Here is a 20,058-nt window from a genome sequence, read left to right as displayed (position 1 = left end):
GCCTCCTAAGAAGAAGACAGAGGGCCTGAAGCCTGCTGCGTAGCATCCAGCTCTCTTTGTTCCTGGGGGTGGGGGAGGATCAAACAATAGCCCTTTATCATTTCCTAGAGGCTGCTGTTCAATCAATCAGGAAGGAGGGAGTAAGCAGTAAGGCCACAGAATGGGAGAGAGTAGCTACAAAGAGGGAGCAGAGGAGAAAAGAGGTGAGGGAGGGAAAGAAGAAAAGGGGAATGTGTCATTCCTGTGGCCCAGCTTGCTGCAAGGCCCCCTTCTCAGGACTGATAGGATCCTTTGAGCATTGTGTGCCAAACCTGGGGAGTAGCACCCATTCAACCTTGTAGCTTCTGCAAAAGCAGTTGCCTTTGCATGAGTCTCAGTTTGGCTGCTTCTGCTGAACCTGCCCCCTCTGATTGAGCTCTTCTTCTAAGAATCTCTCTTCATTCTGCCTCATTTGCTTCACCTTCATCTGAGCTGCAGAGTACCTGGCAAGCCTGGCATGGGAGGTTTCTGACTCTGGGAGAGCTGGTTAGAGCAGTAGTACGCTGCTACAACTCTCCTCACAGCATTGATGCAGGAGCAGGCCCGTCAGGGAGGAGCTGGAGACTAATCAAAATAGCCAAAATAGACAGAAAACTCTTCTAACAGATGTCTCTTGAGTCAGAGGCTCTGGAGAGGGCAGTGGGTTGTGGTGATGGTCACAGATCCTGGGGTTCCCCGAGCAGCTGAGGAGAGCTGGGTTGACAAGCCATGGCTGCAGTAGGGGTGTGCCATGCAGCCAGCTGACATCTCCAGCTCCCACTCTCCCTGCCTCCCAGGTGATCCAGCAGGCCCTGCACAGGCAGCCCAGCACTGCGGCTCAGTACCTGCAGCAGATGTACGCCGCCCAGCAGCAGCACCTCATGCTGCAGACAGCCGCCCTGCAGCAGCAGCATCTCAGCAGCGCCCAGCTCCAGAGCCTGGCAGCAGTACAGCAGGTGAGGAGCCTGGCAGCAAGAATGAGGCTCATGGGGTGTCCAGACTGTTAGAGCAAGAGGAAGAGGAAGTGGGTACTGCCAATGCTTCCCCTGTCTCCTCTTGCCAGTCCACAGAGTCCTAGTGAGGGCTTGCCATCATTTCTTTTTGGCAGACGAGGAACAGAGAGAGCCCAGCTAGTGAGTGGAGCAGCTGGAATTCTCACAGGTTGTCCCATAGAGAAGTGTTAGGAGAGCCACTTCCTCAACCACATCACTGTGCTGCTGGGAAAGGGACCATAACTCCAATGAGGCACTCACAGGAGAAGGGTGTGCCAGACTCACTTTCTGTCTGTTTCCCTCTGCTCCCAGTAGTTGAGAAGAATACGGTCATCCATTTATTCTTCCACTCATCCATCCATCCATCCATCCACCTATCCATCATCCATCCATCCATCCACCCACCCGCCCATCCATCCATCCACCCACCCATCTACCCACCCATCCGCCCATCCATCCATCACCCATCCACCCACCTACCCATCCATCCATCCATCTGAAAGAATGTTTTATGCAAAGTTCATGTCAGGTACTGGGTACGCTGTGGACCCTGTCTCCTTGGAGCTTGGAGTAGGGAGTTAGCAAGTATATAGGACCAAAATAGACAAGAAAAGAAGCTATTTAAATATCTCAGTTGTGGTATGATGCATTATGACAGAAAAGAAAAGATACTGTCACTGAAGGACAAGGAAGATGACCCTACATTGGGTGGTCAGGGAAGGTCTGCCTACTGGAATAACATCAAAACTGATGCTTGAAAGATGACAAAGAGGAGAGGCAGAGGGGAGCAGTTGGTACGTGAGACAGAGTATCGACACTCTCTGCATGGCACAGCAAGCTGCATGGGTGGGGAGGAGGCCTGGAGAGAGCTGCAGAAACGGGCAGCAGCAATGGCTGACAGAGTGCTTAGTGCCTGTGTTCTCTTGTTCAGTCCTCCCAGCAACCTTTCAGCTGGGTATGGTCATTATCACCCCCTACGAAAGGGGAGACTGGGCCCTTGCTCAAGGCCCATGATGGGGTTGGGCTCCCAGGGTTGCTGTCCTTACCACTGTCCCTGGAAGATGAGAGCTCAAAAATGACTGGGGGTGGGGTGCTGGGACACTAGTAGCAAGAGTCTGTTCTTTTCCAGGCGAGCCTAGTGGCCAGCAGACAAGGGAGCACTTCTGGCAGCAGTGTGTCTGCACAGACCCCGGCCCAGTCACCTTCGGTGAGTAGAACTGGGGAGCAGCACACAGCACCCATAGCTCTGGACCAACTCCTTCCTTCTTACCTAAGATACTCACGAGTTCCTGGACCCAGCGATCCTTAGTGAATCCTTAGCTGTGCAGGATCATATCTGGAGTCTGTTGCTCCTGCCAGGGAAATAAAAAGTGCGTACTTCTCTCTAACCCTTATAACAATGCTCTGTCATCTTTCTGGTGTCAAGGCTCTGTTGCTAGCTCCTCCTTTGAATGCTGAGTCCTCCCTGAACCTCTGTACTTAGGCCAGAGATGGGGAAGTTCTAGGTGAAACTCCTGGACCCAAGGACCAGAGGTTCTAAAGGAGGCTACATAAACCAAGGAACAGAAGAGAGGGAGAGCAAGAAATGAATGAGGGGACACAGCTCACCTCAGAGCCTCCTGTACCCTACTGCACGTGTCTCTTTCATCAGATCAATCTGGCAGCCTCCCCAGCAGCAGCCCAGCTCATCAACCGGGCTCAGAGTGTCAACTCAGCCACAGCCTCAGGCCTTTCCCAGCAGGCCGTGCTCCTGGGCAACACATCTTCTCCAGCCCTCACCGCCAGCCAAGCACAGATGTATCTCAGGGCACAGATGGTGAGTACCCCTGGCTTGAGCCATAGATTTGGGGCCAGGAAGACACAGGCTGAGAGTTTGGGAGCTGGAAGACTAGAAAAATGAGGAGACAAGAAAAGGGGGAAGAAGTACTGTGGGACAGGGGCAAGAGGAAGGGGGTAGAAAGAAAAGGGTGGGCCTGGAAGGCTGAGTGGGAATGTGGTGTAGACTCCATGACTCAAGGAAGGGTGGGGTTCCAGGCTGAGAAGAAGTTACCCATAATACTTCCCTTCCCTGTCCTACAGCAAATAAAATCATCTCCTTATCAGAAACTGTTCCTGAGAACTAATTAGGGTAGAGTGTGCAGGGGCCCATGCCCAGCCAATCCTCCACACTCAGACTTAAGATGAGCATACACACAGGTACTTTCCCAAAATGGAATCTTCCCCTACTCTGACAGTTCTTGCATGGACTGACCACCTCTAGCTCAGGGGCCAAAGGTACACTGGAGAGCAGAGAGGTGCAGCTTTAGGGCCTGATGCTTACTGCTGCTGCCCCCACTGCCCTCCCATACCCCCCATTCTAATCAGGTTCCCATGAACTTGTTTGGGCAGGATACACCCAGGCTATCGCCAGCACACATAAAAGCTCTCCTTGGCACCTGTCCCTAAGGGGTCCATTAGAAACCTGATGGGCTTCTAAGATTCTAGAGAATTCCCTGGGACAATGACAGCATTCTCCCTAGCAGGCAGTAACTAACATATGGCCTGTGTTGAGCTCCCATCTGAGTTATACCTCACATTTCCCATGCTAAAGAGTTTTCTCTTCAGCCCCTTGGCACACCATCCTGAGAATAGTGCAGTCCTGCCCCTCCCTTTGCTCTTATGGCCAGAACTTGGCAGTTGGAGTTTTTTAGTCTTGTTACCATACGCCTGTCCTGGGCTCTGAGTTCCTCATTTGAGGTTCATCCCCATTCTCCAGCAAGGCTTCTTAGACACACAACATCAAATTGACTTTCACTTCCCTAGCAAATTGACAGCCACACATTGATACCTCCCAAACCTGCCCTTGCCTCCACTTCACTCACCCCCATGTCCCACTCAATGCCCCCACTAGGACCCCGATGCCTGCCTGCTGCTCTCCAAAAGCAGGACATACACATATAGAGGAGTGAGCCTGGAAGCGTGGCCACAGAGCTGAGGGGAAAGCCCTGACAGCACCACAGCCTGTCCACACTGGTGCAGTCTAGACCCACATGGGGCGAGGTGCCAGCTGGGAATGGCAAGTAACCTGTGCCCTTCCAGATGAGATTCAGACACCAACAGCTCCAGGTTGTCTACTTCCTCTGTTATTGCTGCTCCTAGGCCCCTTCCTCCAAATTTGACTTTAAAATCACCAAAAGCATATGTCTGATTTGGTCCCTTCTGGAGGAGAATTTTGATCTGATTCAGCCGTTGGGTTAGGGTTGAATTAGACCCAGAAAATAGTCCTTGGGCACCTGTCTGAGGTCCCTGTTGGCCAGGATGCTGAGGAGACAGTGAGTTCAGGGTGTCCACCCCACCCACCCACCTAGAATGAGCCCCTCACAGTGTTCTGAAGTCCCAGAGCAGCTCTCCTGCTCCATCCTGTCACTGCCCAGCATGGGTCAGCACACTACAAGCCTCTTGAAACTTTCAGGTGGTCCTTGGGACCCCTGCCCTTACCTGCTTCCTTATTTCTACTTCCCAGCCAACCCCATCTCTGCTCCCTGGCTACAGTGTTCTGCCCTGTGGCTGAACCCACATGGGGCAGGTAAAAGGCGCCTCGTTTCCTGTGATTCCAGGCCCAGCCAGGTAACCTGGTGCAGGTAGCTAGGAGCCTAGGCGGCACTGTTCCTTTGTCCCCTCAGCTCATCTTCACGCCCACGGCCACCGTCGCTACTGTGCAGCCTGAGCTCGGCACTGGCTCCCCCGCCCGGCCCCCCACCCCCGCCCAGGTGAGGATCCCATGTTTGTGGGAGGGCAGGTGGGTGGGCAGCACTTTACAGGGGTAGGACACTGGGGATGGGCAGCCCTGGAGGAGCTCTGAGTCTTTGGAAAGGCTGGACTCTTCTAGGGAAGCAAGTGGAGACCCGATGGCCCACTGCTCCCAGACCAGCTCTTCAGTTCCTGGCTAGACGGCCTCGGCCCCTCTTGACTGCTTTTCCCTCAAGTACAGTTAGGGTTCAGAGGGCAGCATGCTGAGGGTTTAATACCCCACAACACTCCTCGGGATAACTTGCTTATTGCTGCTTTGCAAGGGGAAAATCCCACTCTGATTACATGTGCCAGCTCTGCCAGGATTCAGGGGAAATGGCATTGAGAGGGAGGAGATGAGTCCTGGGTTCCTGCTTTCTGCTGGCAGCACATGGATATTCTTATGGCGGTGAAGATTCTAGGAGCTGCTGGGGAAGGAGGAGTCCTTCCAGCTCCCATCTCTCTACCCCATCTCCAGAATGGGGATGGGAGCCCAGGATTGGGTAGCAGTTATCAAAGTCTGGCACAGCTTCCATGTATCCAGCAGAGGGCGCCAGGAACCAGGCTGAGTAAACATGCTGCCCGTTTCTGCAAAGGCCTGGAGTTCACCTTATTTTGAGGACAAGATAATGCTTTGTTTAGTGGCTTTCCTGGCCAGTTAACTTTCATTTTTGCCCTGGCCTTTTCCAGCGTGGGAAGCCCCATGCTCACTATATCTGGGAATTATTTCCAGTGTACGCATCCAACCCTGTTAGTTTGGGGAGGAGGGAAGCTAACTGGGGAAAGAGCCTGGCCTCCCTGACCCCCCCCCCCCAGCCTGCCCCAGCTTGGGGAGCAGTCACTTCTGAGAACTCAGTTACTTTTGTTGGTGGATCCAGTCGGTAGTGATCTTTCTTATTCTTTCTAGAATTTCACTTGCTTCTGGTTCCTCTTTCAGCCCTAACTCATTCTTTTTCTGTCTAATTTTATAACCCACTATCCTGTTCAGCCACTGCTGGATCCATCCCTGAGTCCTCTCTCTTGGTTGTGCTAGCATTTCTCCTGCCCACTTTCTCTGGACTCCCAAAGACCCCTCTTTTCCAGGTACAGAACCTGACCCTCCGAACACAGCAGACACCAGCTGCAGCAGCCTCGGGCCCTAACCCCACTCAGCCTGTCCTGCCCAGCTTGGCCCTGAAACCCACACCTGGCAGTAGCCAGCCTCTGCCTACCCCATCACAGGGCAGGAACACTGCTCAGGGTTCCCCTGCAGGTGCCAAGCCTGGCGTAACTGACAGTGTGGTGGAGCCACTCAAGAAAGGAGATGGCAATGGCAGCCTGCCAGGGACCGTGGAGGGCCGGGCTGGGCTCAGCCGAACTGTTCCTGCTGTGGCTGCCCACCCCCTCATTGCACCAGGTAAGGGCTCCAGGAACAGAATCCAGACCAGGCTGTGAATCAGGAGGAATCTTTGAAACCTTCGTTTTCCCCATGGACCAGCTGTGTGTCTCTCTCCCCTCTTCCAATCTTGGGGTGTTCATCAGCTCCTGATTCTGTTTCAACTTTCTAGTTTGATTTCTGTTTCTAACTTTAAGAAAGGAAGCCAGATGTGTAGGAATAAATGAGTTCTTCACAATGGATCTTGGAGTACACTATCATATCTCTTAACCTTGAGTGAGCAGAGGTTGGCAGGTGGACTATTTTCAAATTCCCTGTGACTCAGTGAAAAGAATTGGGGCTAGCCAGAAACGCGGAGGAGCCATGCAGGGAGTGGGGAGTAGAGCGTTTGTCTTCTCATCATTCAGCAGATGTTTGTTTACTGGTGTTTGCCAGTCACATTGCCAATTCTGGGTGGACAGAGATCAATGAGAGCAAGAAGGGCACAGTCTAGGTGGGGAGACTGACAGGTACAGACAGGCTGTAAGCTCCAGCCACTGTAGGAGCAAGAGTGGGCCAGCCTTGTAGAGAGGAGCTGAGAAAGGCTTGCCAGTAAGGGTGACACTCGAGAATAGATGGAGGAGATTAAAAAAAGAAAAAAACCCGGCATATTCGGCAAAGGGAATGAATCAGTGTTCCCTGGCCAGACTCCTTTCCCTGCTTGCTAAATGTTCCCAGCACTGCCTATTATAGGCAATCTTTAATGGGAAAAATCTGCCAACAGTCCTAGAAGCCAGACTTTATCGGTCTAGGGAAATAAATAGAGTGGCAGGCAATATGGCTTGGTATTAAAGAAAGACTCTGGTCATATACCTGAGAAAACCACTAACCCTCTGCCCTCATCCAGGCCATTTTACCATTCAATGTAACTTGCATATTTTTTATTGAAAACCTACTATTTGTTTACTCTAAATTAAAACCAAGATCATCTAAGCATATGTGTGTGTGTGTGTGTGTGTGTGTGTGGTGTGTGTGTGTGTGTGTGTGTGTGTGTGTGTGTGTGTGTGTGTACACGCACACATACACACACAATTCTGGAGATTGAACCCAGGACCTCACATATGCTAGGCAAGCAGTATACCCCGGAGCCATATCCCAGCCATTTTTATTTTTTGAGACGGGGTCTCACTAAGTTGCTGAGAATGGCCTCAAACTTGTGATTCTCCTGCCTCAGCCTCCGTGGTGTACTGCTGCATTACAGCTACTATGCCCAGCTCACAGTATGACTTCTTACCTAAAGGAGTGTGCAGCCAAAGGGAAGAAACCAGACATATAAACAAATCCATTCAATTTCATAGTCCTATTAGGAACCGGGGAGCATATGATCACCTCACTGCCAGGCACAGTGGTCAGAGGTGCCATCTGAAAGCATGAGAGTGACCCAGCAGATGAAGCGAGGAAAGTATCCCAGGCAGACAGAGGGAAGCACAAGAGGGCATGACCCTGAGTTGGAAAAAACTGGGCTGAAATAATTTATTCATTTTTTGAGACTCCAGAAACCACCTGGGACAAAGGGCCAGTTGCTACCTCCAAGTGGCCACTGCCGAGTGAGGAAGACACTGCCCTGCTGAAGCGCTGTGGCTCCCCAAGTTTCTCAGTGGCTGACATAGCTTTCCCCAGAGACTCCAGCCTCTTCCTTTTATGGGAAAAGAAACTGAGGCTCAGAATGGTGAAACTCAAGGGGATCTTACAATGTGCTGACAGCAGCTTGGATTCCAGCTAGAACTTGGAAGCTGCGTTTCTCCTACATTCTCACTTGACCCACAGACTCTTGAACAATACCAGGACTCAGGACTCCCTGAGAACCCCATTCCTGCCCAGTCCAACATATGGCTTCTCTCTAAACCTAAGCAAGCCCCCCAAAGTCTAACGACTTTTCAAAAGAAAGAGCAGTTCTTGGGGTCTTCCCCCTGCTAGACATCTCTGGGTTTTCAAGGAAATTAGATAGAAAGGGACCAGCATTAGGGAAAGTCCCTCATCTGTTAATCTGCTAGGCATTTAAATCTTCAAAAAAAAAAAAAAAAACTTAAGGTAGGTATTTATCCATTTTATAGATAAGAAAACTGAGGCTCAGAAGAACTTAGTATATTCTAAGTTCTTAAGGTCACCTAAGTAGTAAATGGTAGAGTTGAGACCTAACTCCATATCTGGCAGAGTCAGCTTCTGTCCTTAATCAAGCCAGGTTGCCCCTTAGTTCTTAGATTGCTTTGGGGCCTTCTTGGCCTTGCCTGATCCTGACCCAAAGCTCAAAGAGTCTAGGCGTTCTAAGACTGTCTGGACTTTGCAGAGCTGGTGACAGGCTCTCTCTTCTTAAGCCCTGTAAGCATCAGTGAGAAACAGTCTTGTGATCCGGGAGCCTAGGTGTGGCTTGAGACTAACAGTGTGTGCCCGACACAGTACAGAGGCCAGCGGCCCCATGGCACTCTGCGTGGAGCAGCTGTGAACTGAGTGCTTACTACAAAGACCCTCTCCCCAGAGACACAGATCAGTGGGCTTTGCCCTCCTCCTGCCTCCCACCGGCCTCTCCTATTCTGGCCACCCCTCCTCTCTACAAGCCCTTGGTTCCACTCCCCCTCTCTCACCTCCCAAGGGAAGGCAGCTGGGGGAGGCTTAGGAAGCTTGGATCCTCTGAGGGCCTCCAGAACAAAAAGACTAAAATGATTCTTATGGCCTGCTGGGGACAGCGTGAAGCAGCACCTGCCTTGGGCTTCACAGTTCCCCAGGCAGAGGTGACTTGGGGCCTCCTACCCAGAGGACCCATGGTGAATGAACCAAGGGAGGGAAAGAGCTAAGGGAAGAGTGTGCTCGTGCATGTGAGGGAGAGAGTGTGCGTGTTTGTTTGCTATTTGAGCATTTGGGGGGCAGCTAGGAGGCAGCCCCCAGGGAAAGTAGCCAGTGGAGACCCTGGGGGGCTGCATGTGTTCTCCTGGGTGTTTCCTCCCTGAGAGGCAAACTCTCCCTCCCAGCTGGGACTGCTCCCACTGACAGCTGTTTGGGGGCAAAGCTCCTCCCCCATGGCAAGCTCCCTGCTGTTCCTGCTCCTGTCACCTTGGCAACCAGCTTCTTTAGGCTCTGCAAATAGAAAAGGTCCCTTATGCCCTGAAAGGGGGCGGGGTGGGGGAGGGGAGTACAGGGAGGAAGGGAGCCTGAGGTTGCACTTTGAGGGGAAGGCAATGGTCTGGTCTTGCCCTTCTCAGTGATAGGAGGACTGGACCACAGAGGGCAGAAGAGGAGCAGGCAGCAAGGGTCTCATGGGCCTGGCCTCCAGGGAAGCCGAGTCCTAAAGGAGTTGGGCCACAGCTCTAGCTTGGTTCTTGGAGTCCTCATTGTAGAGGATAAACTCCAGGCTTTGGGTGCCCAAAGGTGAGGAGAAAGTTGCTGACCGGGAGGGGGATGCTATGGTAAAAGGGAGCTCTTGGGTCATTGAAAACCTGGGGTCCTTTTCACCCAGTCCTGCTTCCAGATGCCAGGCCTTTGTTCCATAGCCTCAACCCGCCTCAGGACACTGAAGAGAGAATTCTCTGTTGGGCAGGCCTGCCACATAGCTGCTTTGTTTAATCACAGAGGGTATTCTATGTCAGGGTGCAGAGATTTCCATCTGTAATAGACTGGACAATGTGATGCTTGCTGATTTTTGGATTCTCGGGTACCACATTTCCCTTCCAAAGCAGCCACCAAACGATGGGGTAAACACACTTTTACTTACAGAATCCAGCTAACAGCAGTGCATGCAGGTGAGCCTGTTGTCTCTGGAAATCAAAATTCCCACCAATTCTAACACTAAAATCATGGAATTAGCCATGCAGGTCACTTCAACTATCTACTGTAGAATCACATTTAAATGATGAAGAATCTCTTCTTACTATTCAGAGGGAAAATCCAGAAGATATAGGTTAGCAGTAGAGGAGTTTTATATTTTGCTTAACATCATTCACTGCATATATATGTATGCATATTTGTGTGTGTGTGTGTGTGTGTGTGTGTGTGTGTGTGTGTGTGTGTATGAGAGAGACAGAGAGGAGAGAGAGCCCACTGTGATACACAAAGGGCCTTGGAATTGTTCAGCTTTCCTTCTTTCCTAAAATTCTTTACCTAAGGCTTCTATTATACTACTTCCCTGGTTGCTACCAGCTAATAATAATAATTTCTAGTTAGTGAACAACCATGCTGTAGGTATTGTACTAACTATTTACCTATCTATCTCATTTAATCATAATGGTGATCATTCCATTGCATAAATGAAGATCTAGTTCAGAAAGAATAATTAACTGCCATTCCCAAATGATTCTACTCTATCTCTTGTTCATTTAGCAACTATTATGTGGCAAACATTATTCTAAGCACTATAGGAGCTACATAACTGAATAAGAGCTGAAATTTTAATAGGGGGTATGAAAATTTGGGTCATGCTTTTAAAAATGAGTCTGTTTCACGTGAAACAGAAGGAGGATTGTCTCAGCTGGCCCTGAGAAGCACCTGAACCCAAAGTGGCCACATACATACGTGACCATCTATGTGTGGAGGTAGGACCTGTCTTTGCCTTTTCCCTTGCCTGCTGCCATTAGCTGTGGGTCTCCTCAGTTCTGTGCCCCCTGTGTTTATTTTTAACTCTTAAAGGAACTTATCTTTTCCCACCCCTCAGATACCTGCCACCTGTCTGCCAATCGCTTCTCAATATGCATCCATCCCTGCTCTCATGCCCTCTCCCCAGAGATTTCCAGCTTCTCTAGGGTATTCCTACTTTGGTTTCATCCCACTTTATACCATTTTTTTCCCTAAGAATTTATGAACAAAACAAAAACAAAACTCCTGAAGTCTTCCTCTATGGAGAGGTCCCCTTTCCCAGATTCCTGACACTTTGCACAGCCCCAAGGTCTTCCTAAGCCCACTTCCCTTCACCAGGGAGGCAGAATGTTCTAGCAGGAAAAGCAGGGGCTTCAGCCTTAGACCTGGCTTCAGATCCCAGTTTCATCACTTACTGGTTTAATGATCAAGTTACTAAACCTCAGTTTCCTCATGTATAAAACATTTTCCATAGGCTATATCAATGAATGAGAGGCCTGCGAAAATGACCAACACAGAAAATGCTCTTCTCTTTCCCTTCCTGTTCCTACCCTTACCTTATCACCAGTTGATCACCAGGTTCTGATGATGCATCCTCTGTACTGGCTTCCTGCTTTGCGCAAGGCCAGCTGATTTGATGAGGCTTAACTGATCTCCAGGACATCCTTCTAAGCTGCTAGAATTATCTTCCTAAACATTGTTTCTTTCCTGTTTAGAGACTTCACAGTGTCTGTATTTCCTACCTGGCCAGTTGGAATGTCGAGTCTCCATAAGGGCCCACAAAGCGGCATGTTGATGAGTGCTGATGGATGACTCTCTGACCTGGGTGGGACCTTCAGGACCCTTGACACACCACTTGATTGCTATGGCTTCCTCACATAGACGCTCTGTTTCAAGCAAATATGGTCTTGTCTCTTCTCCCACTCCCACCCCCTTTGTGACTGACCTGACTAGACATATTCCTTTTGCCTCCTACCTTCTGCCAGAACACACCCTTTTCATCGTCCATCCCTCTAAGACTTTCTCCAAAGTTCTCAGCAGTCACAGTTCATATTCCTGGGCTTGCCAGATTAGTTTGTGCTTGTTAACAGCTATTCACTCAGTCATAGGCATTTGGGGCTTTTGCTGTAGGCAAGCCACTGGGCTTCCTTTGTCAAATGAAGTCAACTTCCCCTCAGCCTTCTGCATTGTGGAAGTCATTTGGAAATTACTCTCAGTTCTTGGTTGTAACATGGGGACACTGCTCAGTTGCCTCATAGGCTTCTTATTAGGAGTAAATGAGATTCAAATTATGAAAACTGAGAATTTCAAAGCAATGGTATTTGTGGTTCAAACATAATATTCTGTTTGATACTAACAATTACCCTAGATGCTATGTATCAATCATTTACAGGACAGGAAGTCAAGATGCAGAGAGGCTTAGGCAGTTTCTCTAAGATCATAAGGTGGCAGAACCAAACCCAACCCAGATCTACCTGACTCTAAAACCCATGCCTGTACTCACTTCCCTGTAGTGCCGTCCCTCTGCCAAGGGAGGGCAGGGGCAGAGATGCAGAAAACAGTTTCTTTTTTAATTCTCCAAGCCACTCAGCAAGGAATCCTGCCCACACAAGAGTATCTGGTGGTTTTGCCAGATGCTGCCAAGCAGACCCAAAGACATTAAGGCTGAGTAGAATGTGACAGAATGCCCTACACGTCTGTTTTTATGACCTACTTTCCTCTGACAGGGAAACTCCCCTTAGTTCTCCTTCCCCTCTCAAACCTCTCCTGACCCTAAGCCTGGAGGGAATGCATCACAGAAAATTCATGTAGAATTGTTTTAGGTCTTTCTAAAAAGAGCACCCTTGCCAGATATAGTTGTGCAATCCCAGGGGCTCAGGAGGGTGAGACAGGAGGATTACAAGTTCAAGAGCAGCATCAGCGACTTGGCAAGGCCCTAAGCAACTTAATGAGACCCTGTCTCAAAATGAAAAACAAAAAGGGCTAGGGATGCAGCTCAGTGGTAAAGTGCCCCTGGTTAAATCTCCAGAATGAATAAATAAACAAATAAATAAATTTTAAAAAGTGACCTCGTCTTTTCATGTGTGTGTGGAGCTCTGACCTCTGGTTAGCTTCAGTCTCAGTCACCTCCTGAAGCCTGGTCACATGAGGCTTCTTTGGAGCAGAGCAACCTCTTGAACATGGTGCACAACTTAGACCCAACCTAAAAGTGCCTGCTCATCTGGCTCCCTCCTACAGACCCCTTGGGCTGAGAGCACTGTACAGAGCACTCTGTGGGTCCCTTAATACACCACAGTACCTGTCCCTCCAGGTCTCCCCATGTGCTGTTCCTTTTGTGGAATTTCTAACTCTGAACCATATTAAGCACTTCCTGAGGGAAGCCTTCTCTGCCCTCCTTCCAAAGCCAAATCCTCTTTTCCATGTTCTTATTGTTCTGTGCTTATCCTATCACAACATTTACCAAATGATGCTGAAAGTCTCTGTCTACCATCTGTCTCTTTTACTAGACTGCAGTCTAATCTAGGGACCATGTTTTATCCAGCTCAAGCATAGTGCTTCCTCTGTAGTAGGTGCTTAGTAAATGCTGACTGACTGAATGGTTGAAAGTATATCTTCACTTAACTTTTTAAATCTTGAAAAGTAGTGGTTGGAAAAAGATACACCATTTCTCTCCCACAGGCATCCTCCAAAGGAAGTCAGTTTACTGGACTCTCAGAAAAATAAGGCTGTAGGCAGACCCACCCACCACCCGTAAGCAGGGTGCTCGCAGTATTTCTAAGACAGTGAGCTGTTCCCTACCTATGTGAAGCCTTGAGATCAATAGAGAACTGTTATTGATAAATTTTGGCAGTGGATGCAGTCAAGGGAGTGTGCCAGTGACCCCTCAGTCAGCCCTCCTGCCCGCGAGATGTTAATCCTCTTGTTAGTATCAACACACTGGTTCGGAAGCAGTGAATTGGCCTCTTCAGATTCTAAGGAGGCAATTCAGGTTAGAGCACCAGCCAGGAAGTTGAGCGATGCTTCAAAGCAGTCTCTCCTTTGAGCGAGGTCCTAATTTGCAAAAGCCCTCAGCCTGCCTCTCCCCTGCTCCATAACACAAAGGATTGATCAGGCTTTGCAAAGCTGTGGTTGAGATCCCACAGAAACGACCCATGTTTCTTAGAAGCAATGTGCTTTCTGGCAGCGAGGGAGTGTGTGAGCTGGGGAGAAGAAAGCTATTGGTCTTTAGGAAGAAATAAGAAGAAAGGTCTGGAGAGATTTCTGTACATTAATATTTCACAGACTGATATACCCATCCTAGCTGGAGGGGAGGATATGACTTCTGGTATTGTGGCCTCACTGCCCCCAAATTGAACAGGGAGGGAAAGGAAGAGGGAGAAAGTGAATTGATCTTGTCATGATCATCAGAACACATTTGCTGATCACCTACAAACTTGCCATTATGTTAGACAAAACAGAGGGTAAAAGAAGCACTGCTTTAATTTAATCAGAGTACATCTTTTGGATTAAAAGATAAGACTCAAAAGCCTTTGACTCAAAAAGCATATAGTCTACTTGGAGCAATAGGACATCTACACACAAAATAATAAAAGTATTCCCATTTCATTTAATCTAAGACATCTCTTAATTATAAGATGAAAGTTATTTTACTAACTCTTAAGAAAGAAACTAGCATCCGCTGTAATACGCAGCAGCCCACTTCCAAAGATGCTAAAATGGAGGGGGATAATCAATTTTTTTAAATCCGTGAAATATGTATATAGGAGAGTACCTATTACAAATGAATCAAACTAAGCATTCAGGAACTCTAGGGAAACACCTGTAACTGAGGCCCAGCCAAAGCCCCTTAAACCTGAGATCACTGAAGCAGAAGGCAGGCATCTCCATAGGTGGAGGCACTAAGAATGAGGCCCAACAGACATGATGGGACAGGAAGTCTTATGGCACAATGAGGGAATCAGGGTGGGTGGGTACAGGAAGGTCAGGATAGGCTGGCGGGCACAGGGTTCAGCCAGCTAGACTGTTGGTGAGACGGTGTGGCCTGTGGGATGATACCCATCTCACCCATGGACTGGCTCTAAAGAGAACAAGTCCCAACATACCATCACTCATTCACTCAGTAGTGCTGACTAAGCATCTTCTAAATTCAAGTTACTTTGGAAGAAACAAATGAGTTCCATAAATCTTGCTTACTAAGATTAGTCATTTATTGAAATAACTACAAGACAGATATCATGCTTACCTCCATTTTAAAGATGATGGCAAAAGGGTACAGAGAGGTCAAGTCACTTACCCAGCATCACACAGATGGTAAGCAGCAGAGTTGGTATTCAAATCCAAGCATATTGACTCTAGAACTCACATTTACTGCTGGGCACATTGCATCTTAGAGGACAGTGTTAATCTGGAAAACCTTAGTGGCAGTTCAAAAAATGGAAGAGTCCCATTGGCCATATGCATCAAGGAAGAATGACAAAAATTTGGTTTATGAGAAAAGGGACTAACTGTACAGGGGATAGGGCACAGCACAGTGAATGGTAAAGATTGCTTGGGTCAAAGAAATAATAAGAATAAAAAGGTTAGTTTATATTGAAAAGAGATCTTGAATGCCAGGGGCTTGGGACAACTATAGATAGGAGAGTCCTTGGTGGCGTTCAGTAAAGGGTCAGATCTGAGCACTAGGAAAGATTAATTTGCACTCTATTCATAGGATGAATTATAGCAGAAAGAAACTGGAATCAGGAAAAGGGTTATAAAATTATTGCAATACTCTATCAAAAGGATTTTTTTTTTACCCAGGATAAGTTAAACCATGTGTTGTTGTTGTTTTTTTTTAAATTAACCTCAAAAATACCTATTCATTCCTCTAAAATACCTTAGGATCTTTAATCTATGAACTTATTTAAGTTTTATGAGCTTCATTTCCAGATTGGGTTATAGTGGCATTATGTATCCTGAAACGATTCCCTTTGGTTTTCTACGAGCAGCACAGGTTAGGGGAGAGCAGGGAATAGGGTGGGAAGTGCAGGAATAGAGGGCCAGGAGCTGGTGGTTTCCTCTCCCAGCCTTTGGTGTTAGCTTTCAGTCACTGTAGCCATCACCCAATCAGCTTATAAAGAGAAAAGGTTTATTTGGGCTCACAGGTTTGGAGGTTCCAGGCCATGACTGGTTGGCCCCAGTGTTTTGGACCTGTGGTCAGGCAGCACATTGTGTCAAAAGCATATTCATAGTAGTTGAGCAAAACCACTCACCTCCTGGCCAGGAAGCAAAAGGAGGATGAGGGGGCAAAGGTCCCATAGTCCCCTTCAGGGGCAGCACACCCCCAGTGACCTAAGTCTCCCAAGGCTCCCAGCACATGGACCTTTGTGGGTTGTTTAAGGTCCAAACTATAGCATTTGGTACAACAAATATGTATTATCTCTAAATTTATTCTCTGTCCTCCACAGATTTAGACCTTTTGCCTCTTCAAACTTTCCTTTCTCATCTTGTTAATCCTGAATTTTAATCTTCCTACTATAACCACCCCAATCAAGTTGTAGAGCTAGAGGAAATTTGTGTGAGCACCTAGCCCAGAACTCTTGTTCCACTGGGAAAAGCTGGAGCTCTGACCACATCGTCAGCAGGTGGTGGGACACACCACTGATGCTGTAAGCTCCCCTGACATGGACCACTTCCAGCTCTCACCTCAGATGGGTAGCCCCCGGGATGACTGTGTCCCATGGGAATGGGTTGCATTTTCAGTGACACAAATGCCCATCACTTGCAGGTCCTTTTGGCCACTGGGGTCTAATAGGCATCTGCAGTATCTCTCAGGTGCCTTATCAAGAGTTGTTTTTCAAAATACCTGAGTGTTAGTTTATCTGATGAACAATCTTTGCTGATTGGTAACCTCAGAGCTATCTGACATAGCCTTAGGAGACAGGACCTAGATTGGGATCAGGGACAATTTATAATCGCCAAATGTCTGCTGGCAGTTTCCACCAAGGTCCCACCATCACCTCAAACTCAACACATTCCCCTTAAACCACTTCAATGTCAAGTTTCCTAATTCCCCCATCCAGGACAATTCAGATTAAAATCTTATGGGCCATCCAAATTCCCTCGTCTACAGCAGTCACCAGGACCATTGTGACTTTCCTTCGTATTGCTTCTTGTTTCTGTTCTTTCCTTTCCATTCCTGTTGGCATCCTTCTTGGAATTCCAGTTGGGCTGTGATGAGACAGTCGGAAAGTTGCATATAGACAAAAATTTTCAAAAGAAGGTACCTCGCCTAACTCAATTTGAAATCAGCGTACCTGTTGCATCACAGAATTCTTTCTAAAATACTAGCTTGAGACCCGGAAGGTTGTGAGCCTCTAGTTGTAAAATCCATGTGTAAGCTTCCAGCTGTGACTGCCAGGGCATTCGCTCCTCCTGTGGGTCTCCAGCCACGGGAGTCTGTAGAGAGTGGCTTCTACATGGGATAGAATCACTGAGCTACCCTGGGTGCCAGTAAACAGAGGGATTTGTGGGAGGAAATCAATCACTTCAGCTGAATTCCCTGAATCCTTAATATATACAGAGCAGCCGCTAGATGCTGAAGGGATTACTAAAAAAATATAAGCTTCCTTAATCTCAAAGAGACAGCCTGGTTCAAATAGCAGAAAGAAAAGCTACCAACACATGGAAACAAAGAGCTTCCAGATCAGGTCAAGCATGATGGCACACACTTATAATTCCAGCCACTGGGGAGGCTGAGGCAGGAGGATTACAAGTTGATGGCCAGCCTCAGCACTTACCAAGACCCTGTCTAAAAAGAGAAAGAGAGAGAAATTTAGATCAGGCCAGGTGTGGTGGTTCATGCTTACAATCCAAGCTACTTGAGGGGCTAAGGCTGGAGGATCACAAGTTTGAGGCCAACCTCAGCAATTTAGCAAAACCCTATCTCAACATTAAAAAAAGGCGGGGTTAGGGATATAACTCAGTGGTAAAGAGCCCCTGGGTTCAATTCCCAGTACAGGAAGGAAGGGAGGAAAGGAAAAGAAAAGAAAGAGAGAAAGAAAGAACTTCCAGATCAAGACATGTTTTATCTTCTTGTAAATAAAACAATGGCTGTCCAGCACTATGTTAGGTACAGGATAAAGAGATACATTGTAGTTTCAGACCACTGGGGATTCATGACTTAAAAGGAAGACAGATAAGTAGCAATATCACCCACCAAGAATAATATTATTATGACAGAGGTAAACCAGGGATGCTTTGAGAACCTAAACTAAGATGGAAATAATATTTAAAATTGTATCTAGAAATGATTGATCATGGCTGTGTGCCCGGCACTGCTATACACATTATGTCATTTGCTTACATTTTATTTTTAGGTTTTCCCCTCCTTTCACCTTTACAGTGATTTTCTGGGCAGAAACTATTTCCAATTTTTGGATTAGGATGGTGAGTCTTGGAGAGGTTAGGTAGCAATAACTAGTTAGTTCCCATGGTTTGTTAAAAAAAAAGGGGAGGGGGAACCAGGAGTTCAGCTCTGGTCTGCCCAATGCCAGTGTTGGAGGACTACTGTGTCCACTGACTCTTCTTCTAGGAAGCTCAACCTGGGCAGAGCCAAAAGGATGGATAAGGATGAACCACACAGAGCTGGGTGTGGATGGCGAGGAGGTTGCAGATATTGTAGGCATAGAGAACAGCAAGTGCTGGGCTTGGAAGAGAGAAGAAGAGGAAACACTTAGAATCCAGTATTTCTCTGGAATGTGTCAAGGAAGCCTTCTCAAGGGGCATGAGTTTTGAGTCAGGCTTTGACAGGCAGCCCATAGAGCCCAGCGTTTGACATAAGAGAAAAGCAAGAAGGGAGTATGTGTTGGACTCTGGCATTGCCGAGGCCAGGCTCTAGGTGAAACATGAAAGGGTACGTGGCATTGGGGAAGCCCTTTATTTGTGGGTGCAGGAGGGGTGCGTCAAGGGCCACGGGCAGAGGAGCTTCAGCTGTGCCTCTAACCTGGTGTTTCCCCTTCAGCTTATGCGCAACTACAGCCACATCAGCTCCTCTCGCAGCCATCATCAAAGCACCTGCAGCCCCAGTTTGTGATCCAACAGCAGCCGCAGCCGCAGCAGACCCAGCCGCCACGACCTGCACCCCAAGCCCAGTCCCAACCCCAGCTCACCTCAGTCCCTCCAAGCCTGGCCCTGCAGCCTGGCTCAGAAGCCCACACCATGCCCCTGGGCCCAGTTACACCCACCCTGCCACTCCAGTGTCCCACGGCCAATCTGCACAAGCCCAGCAGCAGTCAGCAGTGTCACCCTCCCACGCCAGACCCTGGGCCTCAGAATGGACATCCCGAGGGCATGCCCCACACCCCTCATCGCAGGTTCCAACACACCTCAGCTGTCATCTTACAACTACAGCCTGCTTCACCAGTGGTAAGTAAGCTGATCCCAGGGTGTGGAGCGACTGGGGAGGCCGCAGCTCAGGCAATCCCACAGCCCCATTTGGATGTGTTTCTGGGTAGGCCGAGTGTTATAGTCATCTCTGGGTGTTCCAAGGAAGATGACTGAAACCTAAAGCCCTGCCTGCTGCCCCAAGCTCCACAGGAACGGGGGTAGTGTGTGAGAATGCAGAGGCAGTTTATGAGAAGACCAATCTCTTTGTCCTGCCCCTGACAGCCCCAGCAGTGCTCCCCTGATGACTGGAAGGAAGTGGGACCTGGGGAGAAGAGTATGCCTGAGACTCGGTCAGGTCCATCACCACACCAGCAAGCCATTGTCACTGCCATGCCTAGTGGCCTGCCTGTAGCCAAGAGCCCTAACATCCAGCAGTCTCCAGCTCACGGTATGAAGCATAGTGGGGCCCTGGGAGGAGGGGAGAAAGTCGGTCTTCCTAGCCATCCCCTGGCACATTTCGCCTGAGCATCTGGAACGTGAGGGTAAACTGTAAACCCAACGAGGCAATGAGAAAGCTAGGCAGTTAGAAACAAGAGGGAAATGAGAAGCTGCATCAGGGATGCAGACAGAGGACCCAGGAGATATAGAAGGAAATTGGTAGAGAAAGAAAAGGAGACTTGAAAGTTCTAGAGCCAGACTCAGCAGACTTCATTGTCACTGGTGTCAGATGTATGTGCAGATAGACGCACCAAGTTGAGAGTTGAGGTAAGGCATCCCGTTGTTGATTGTCTGCTTCATTTAGTATGAGAAATTTTCAATTTCTTGAAATTGGAAATATGGCAAGATGGTTGCCATATCTCAAAGATAAGGGGATCTAGAAGGGATTCAGAAAGCACCTTTGAGGGAATGTGCTCAGCCCTGGAGTCCCCACCTGTC

At 48.5% G+C, this 20,058-nt stretch overlaps 1 protein-coding gene across 7 annotated transcripts in view; it reads left to right on the top strand.

The window, feature by feature from the left end:
* The window catches only part of Phc2 (polyhomeotic homolog 2), a 104,599-nt gene that overhangs the window by 54,303 nt on the left and 30,238 nt on the right, over positions 1–20,058 (top strand). For 5 of the 7 annotated variants that reach the window (XM_040288330.2, XM_040288333.2, XM_040288331.2 and 2 more), the window contains 7 exons: positions 816–974; positions 2,140–2,217; positions 2,662–2,826; positions 4,607–4,759; positions 5,862–6,174; positions 18,758–19,161; positions 19,405–19,570. In XM_040288330.2, coding sequence (XP_040144264.2) covers positions 816–974; positions 2,140–2,217; positions 2,662–2,826; positions 4,607–4,759; positions 5,862–6,174; positions 18,758–19,161; positions 19,405–19,570 — 1,438 coding nt within the window. The remainder of the gene's footprint in view (positions 1–815; positions 975–2,139; positions 2,218–2,661; positions 2,827–4,606; positions 4,760–5,861; positions 6,175–18,757; positions 19,162–19,404; positions 19,571–20,058) is intronic. The other 2 variants (XM_021735289.3, XM_021735306.3) reach the window with 2 other exon arrangements.

This window comes from Ictidomys tridecemlineatus, chromosome 11, assembly GCF_052094955.1.
Source record: "Ictidomys tridecemlineatus isolate mIctTri1 chromosome 11, mIctTri1.hap1, whole genome shotgun sequence".
NCBI lineage: Eukaryota > Metazoa > Chordata > Mammalia > Rodentia > Sciuridae > Ictidomys > Ictidomys tridecemlineatus.
This window is presented reverse-complemented; position numbering and strand designations above follow the sequence as displayed.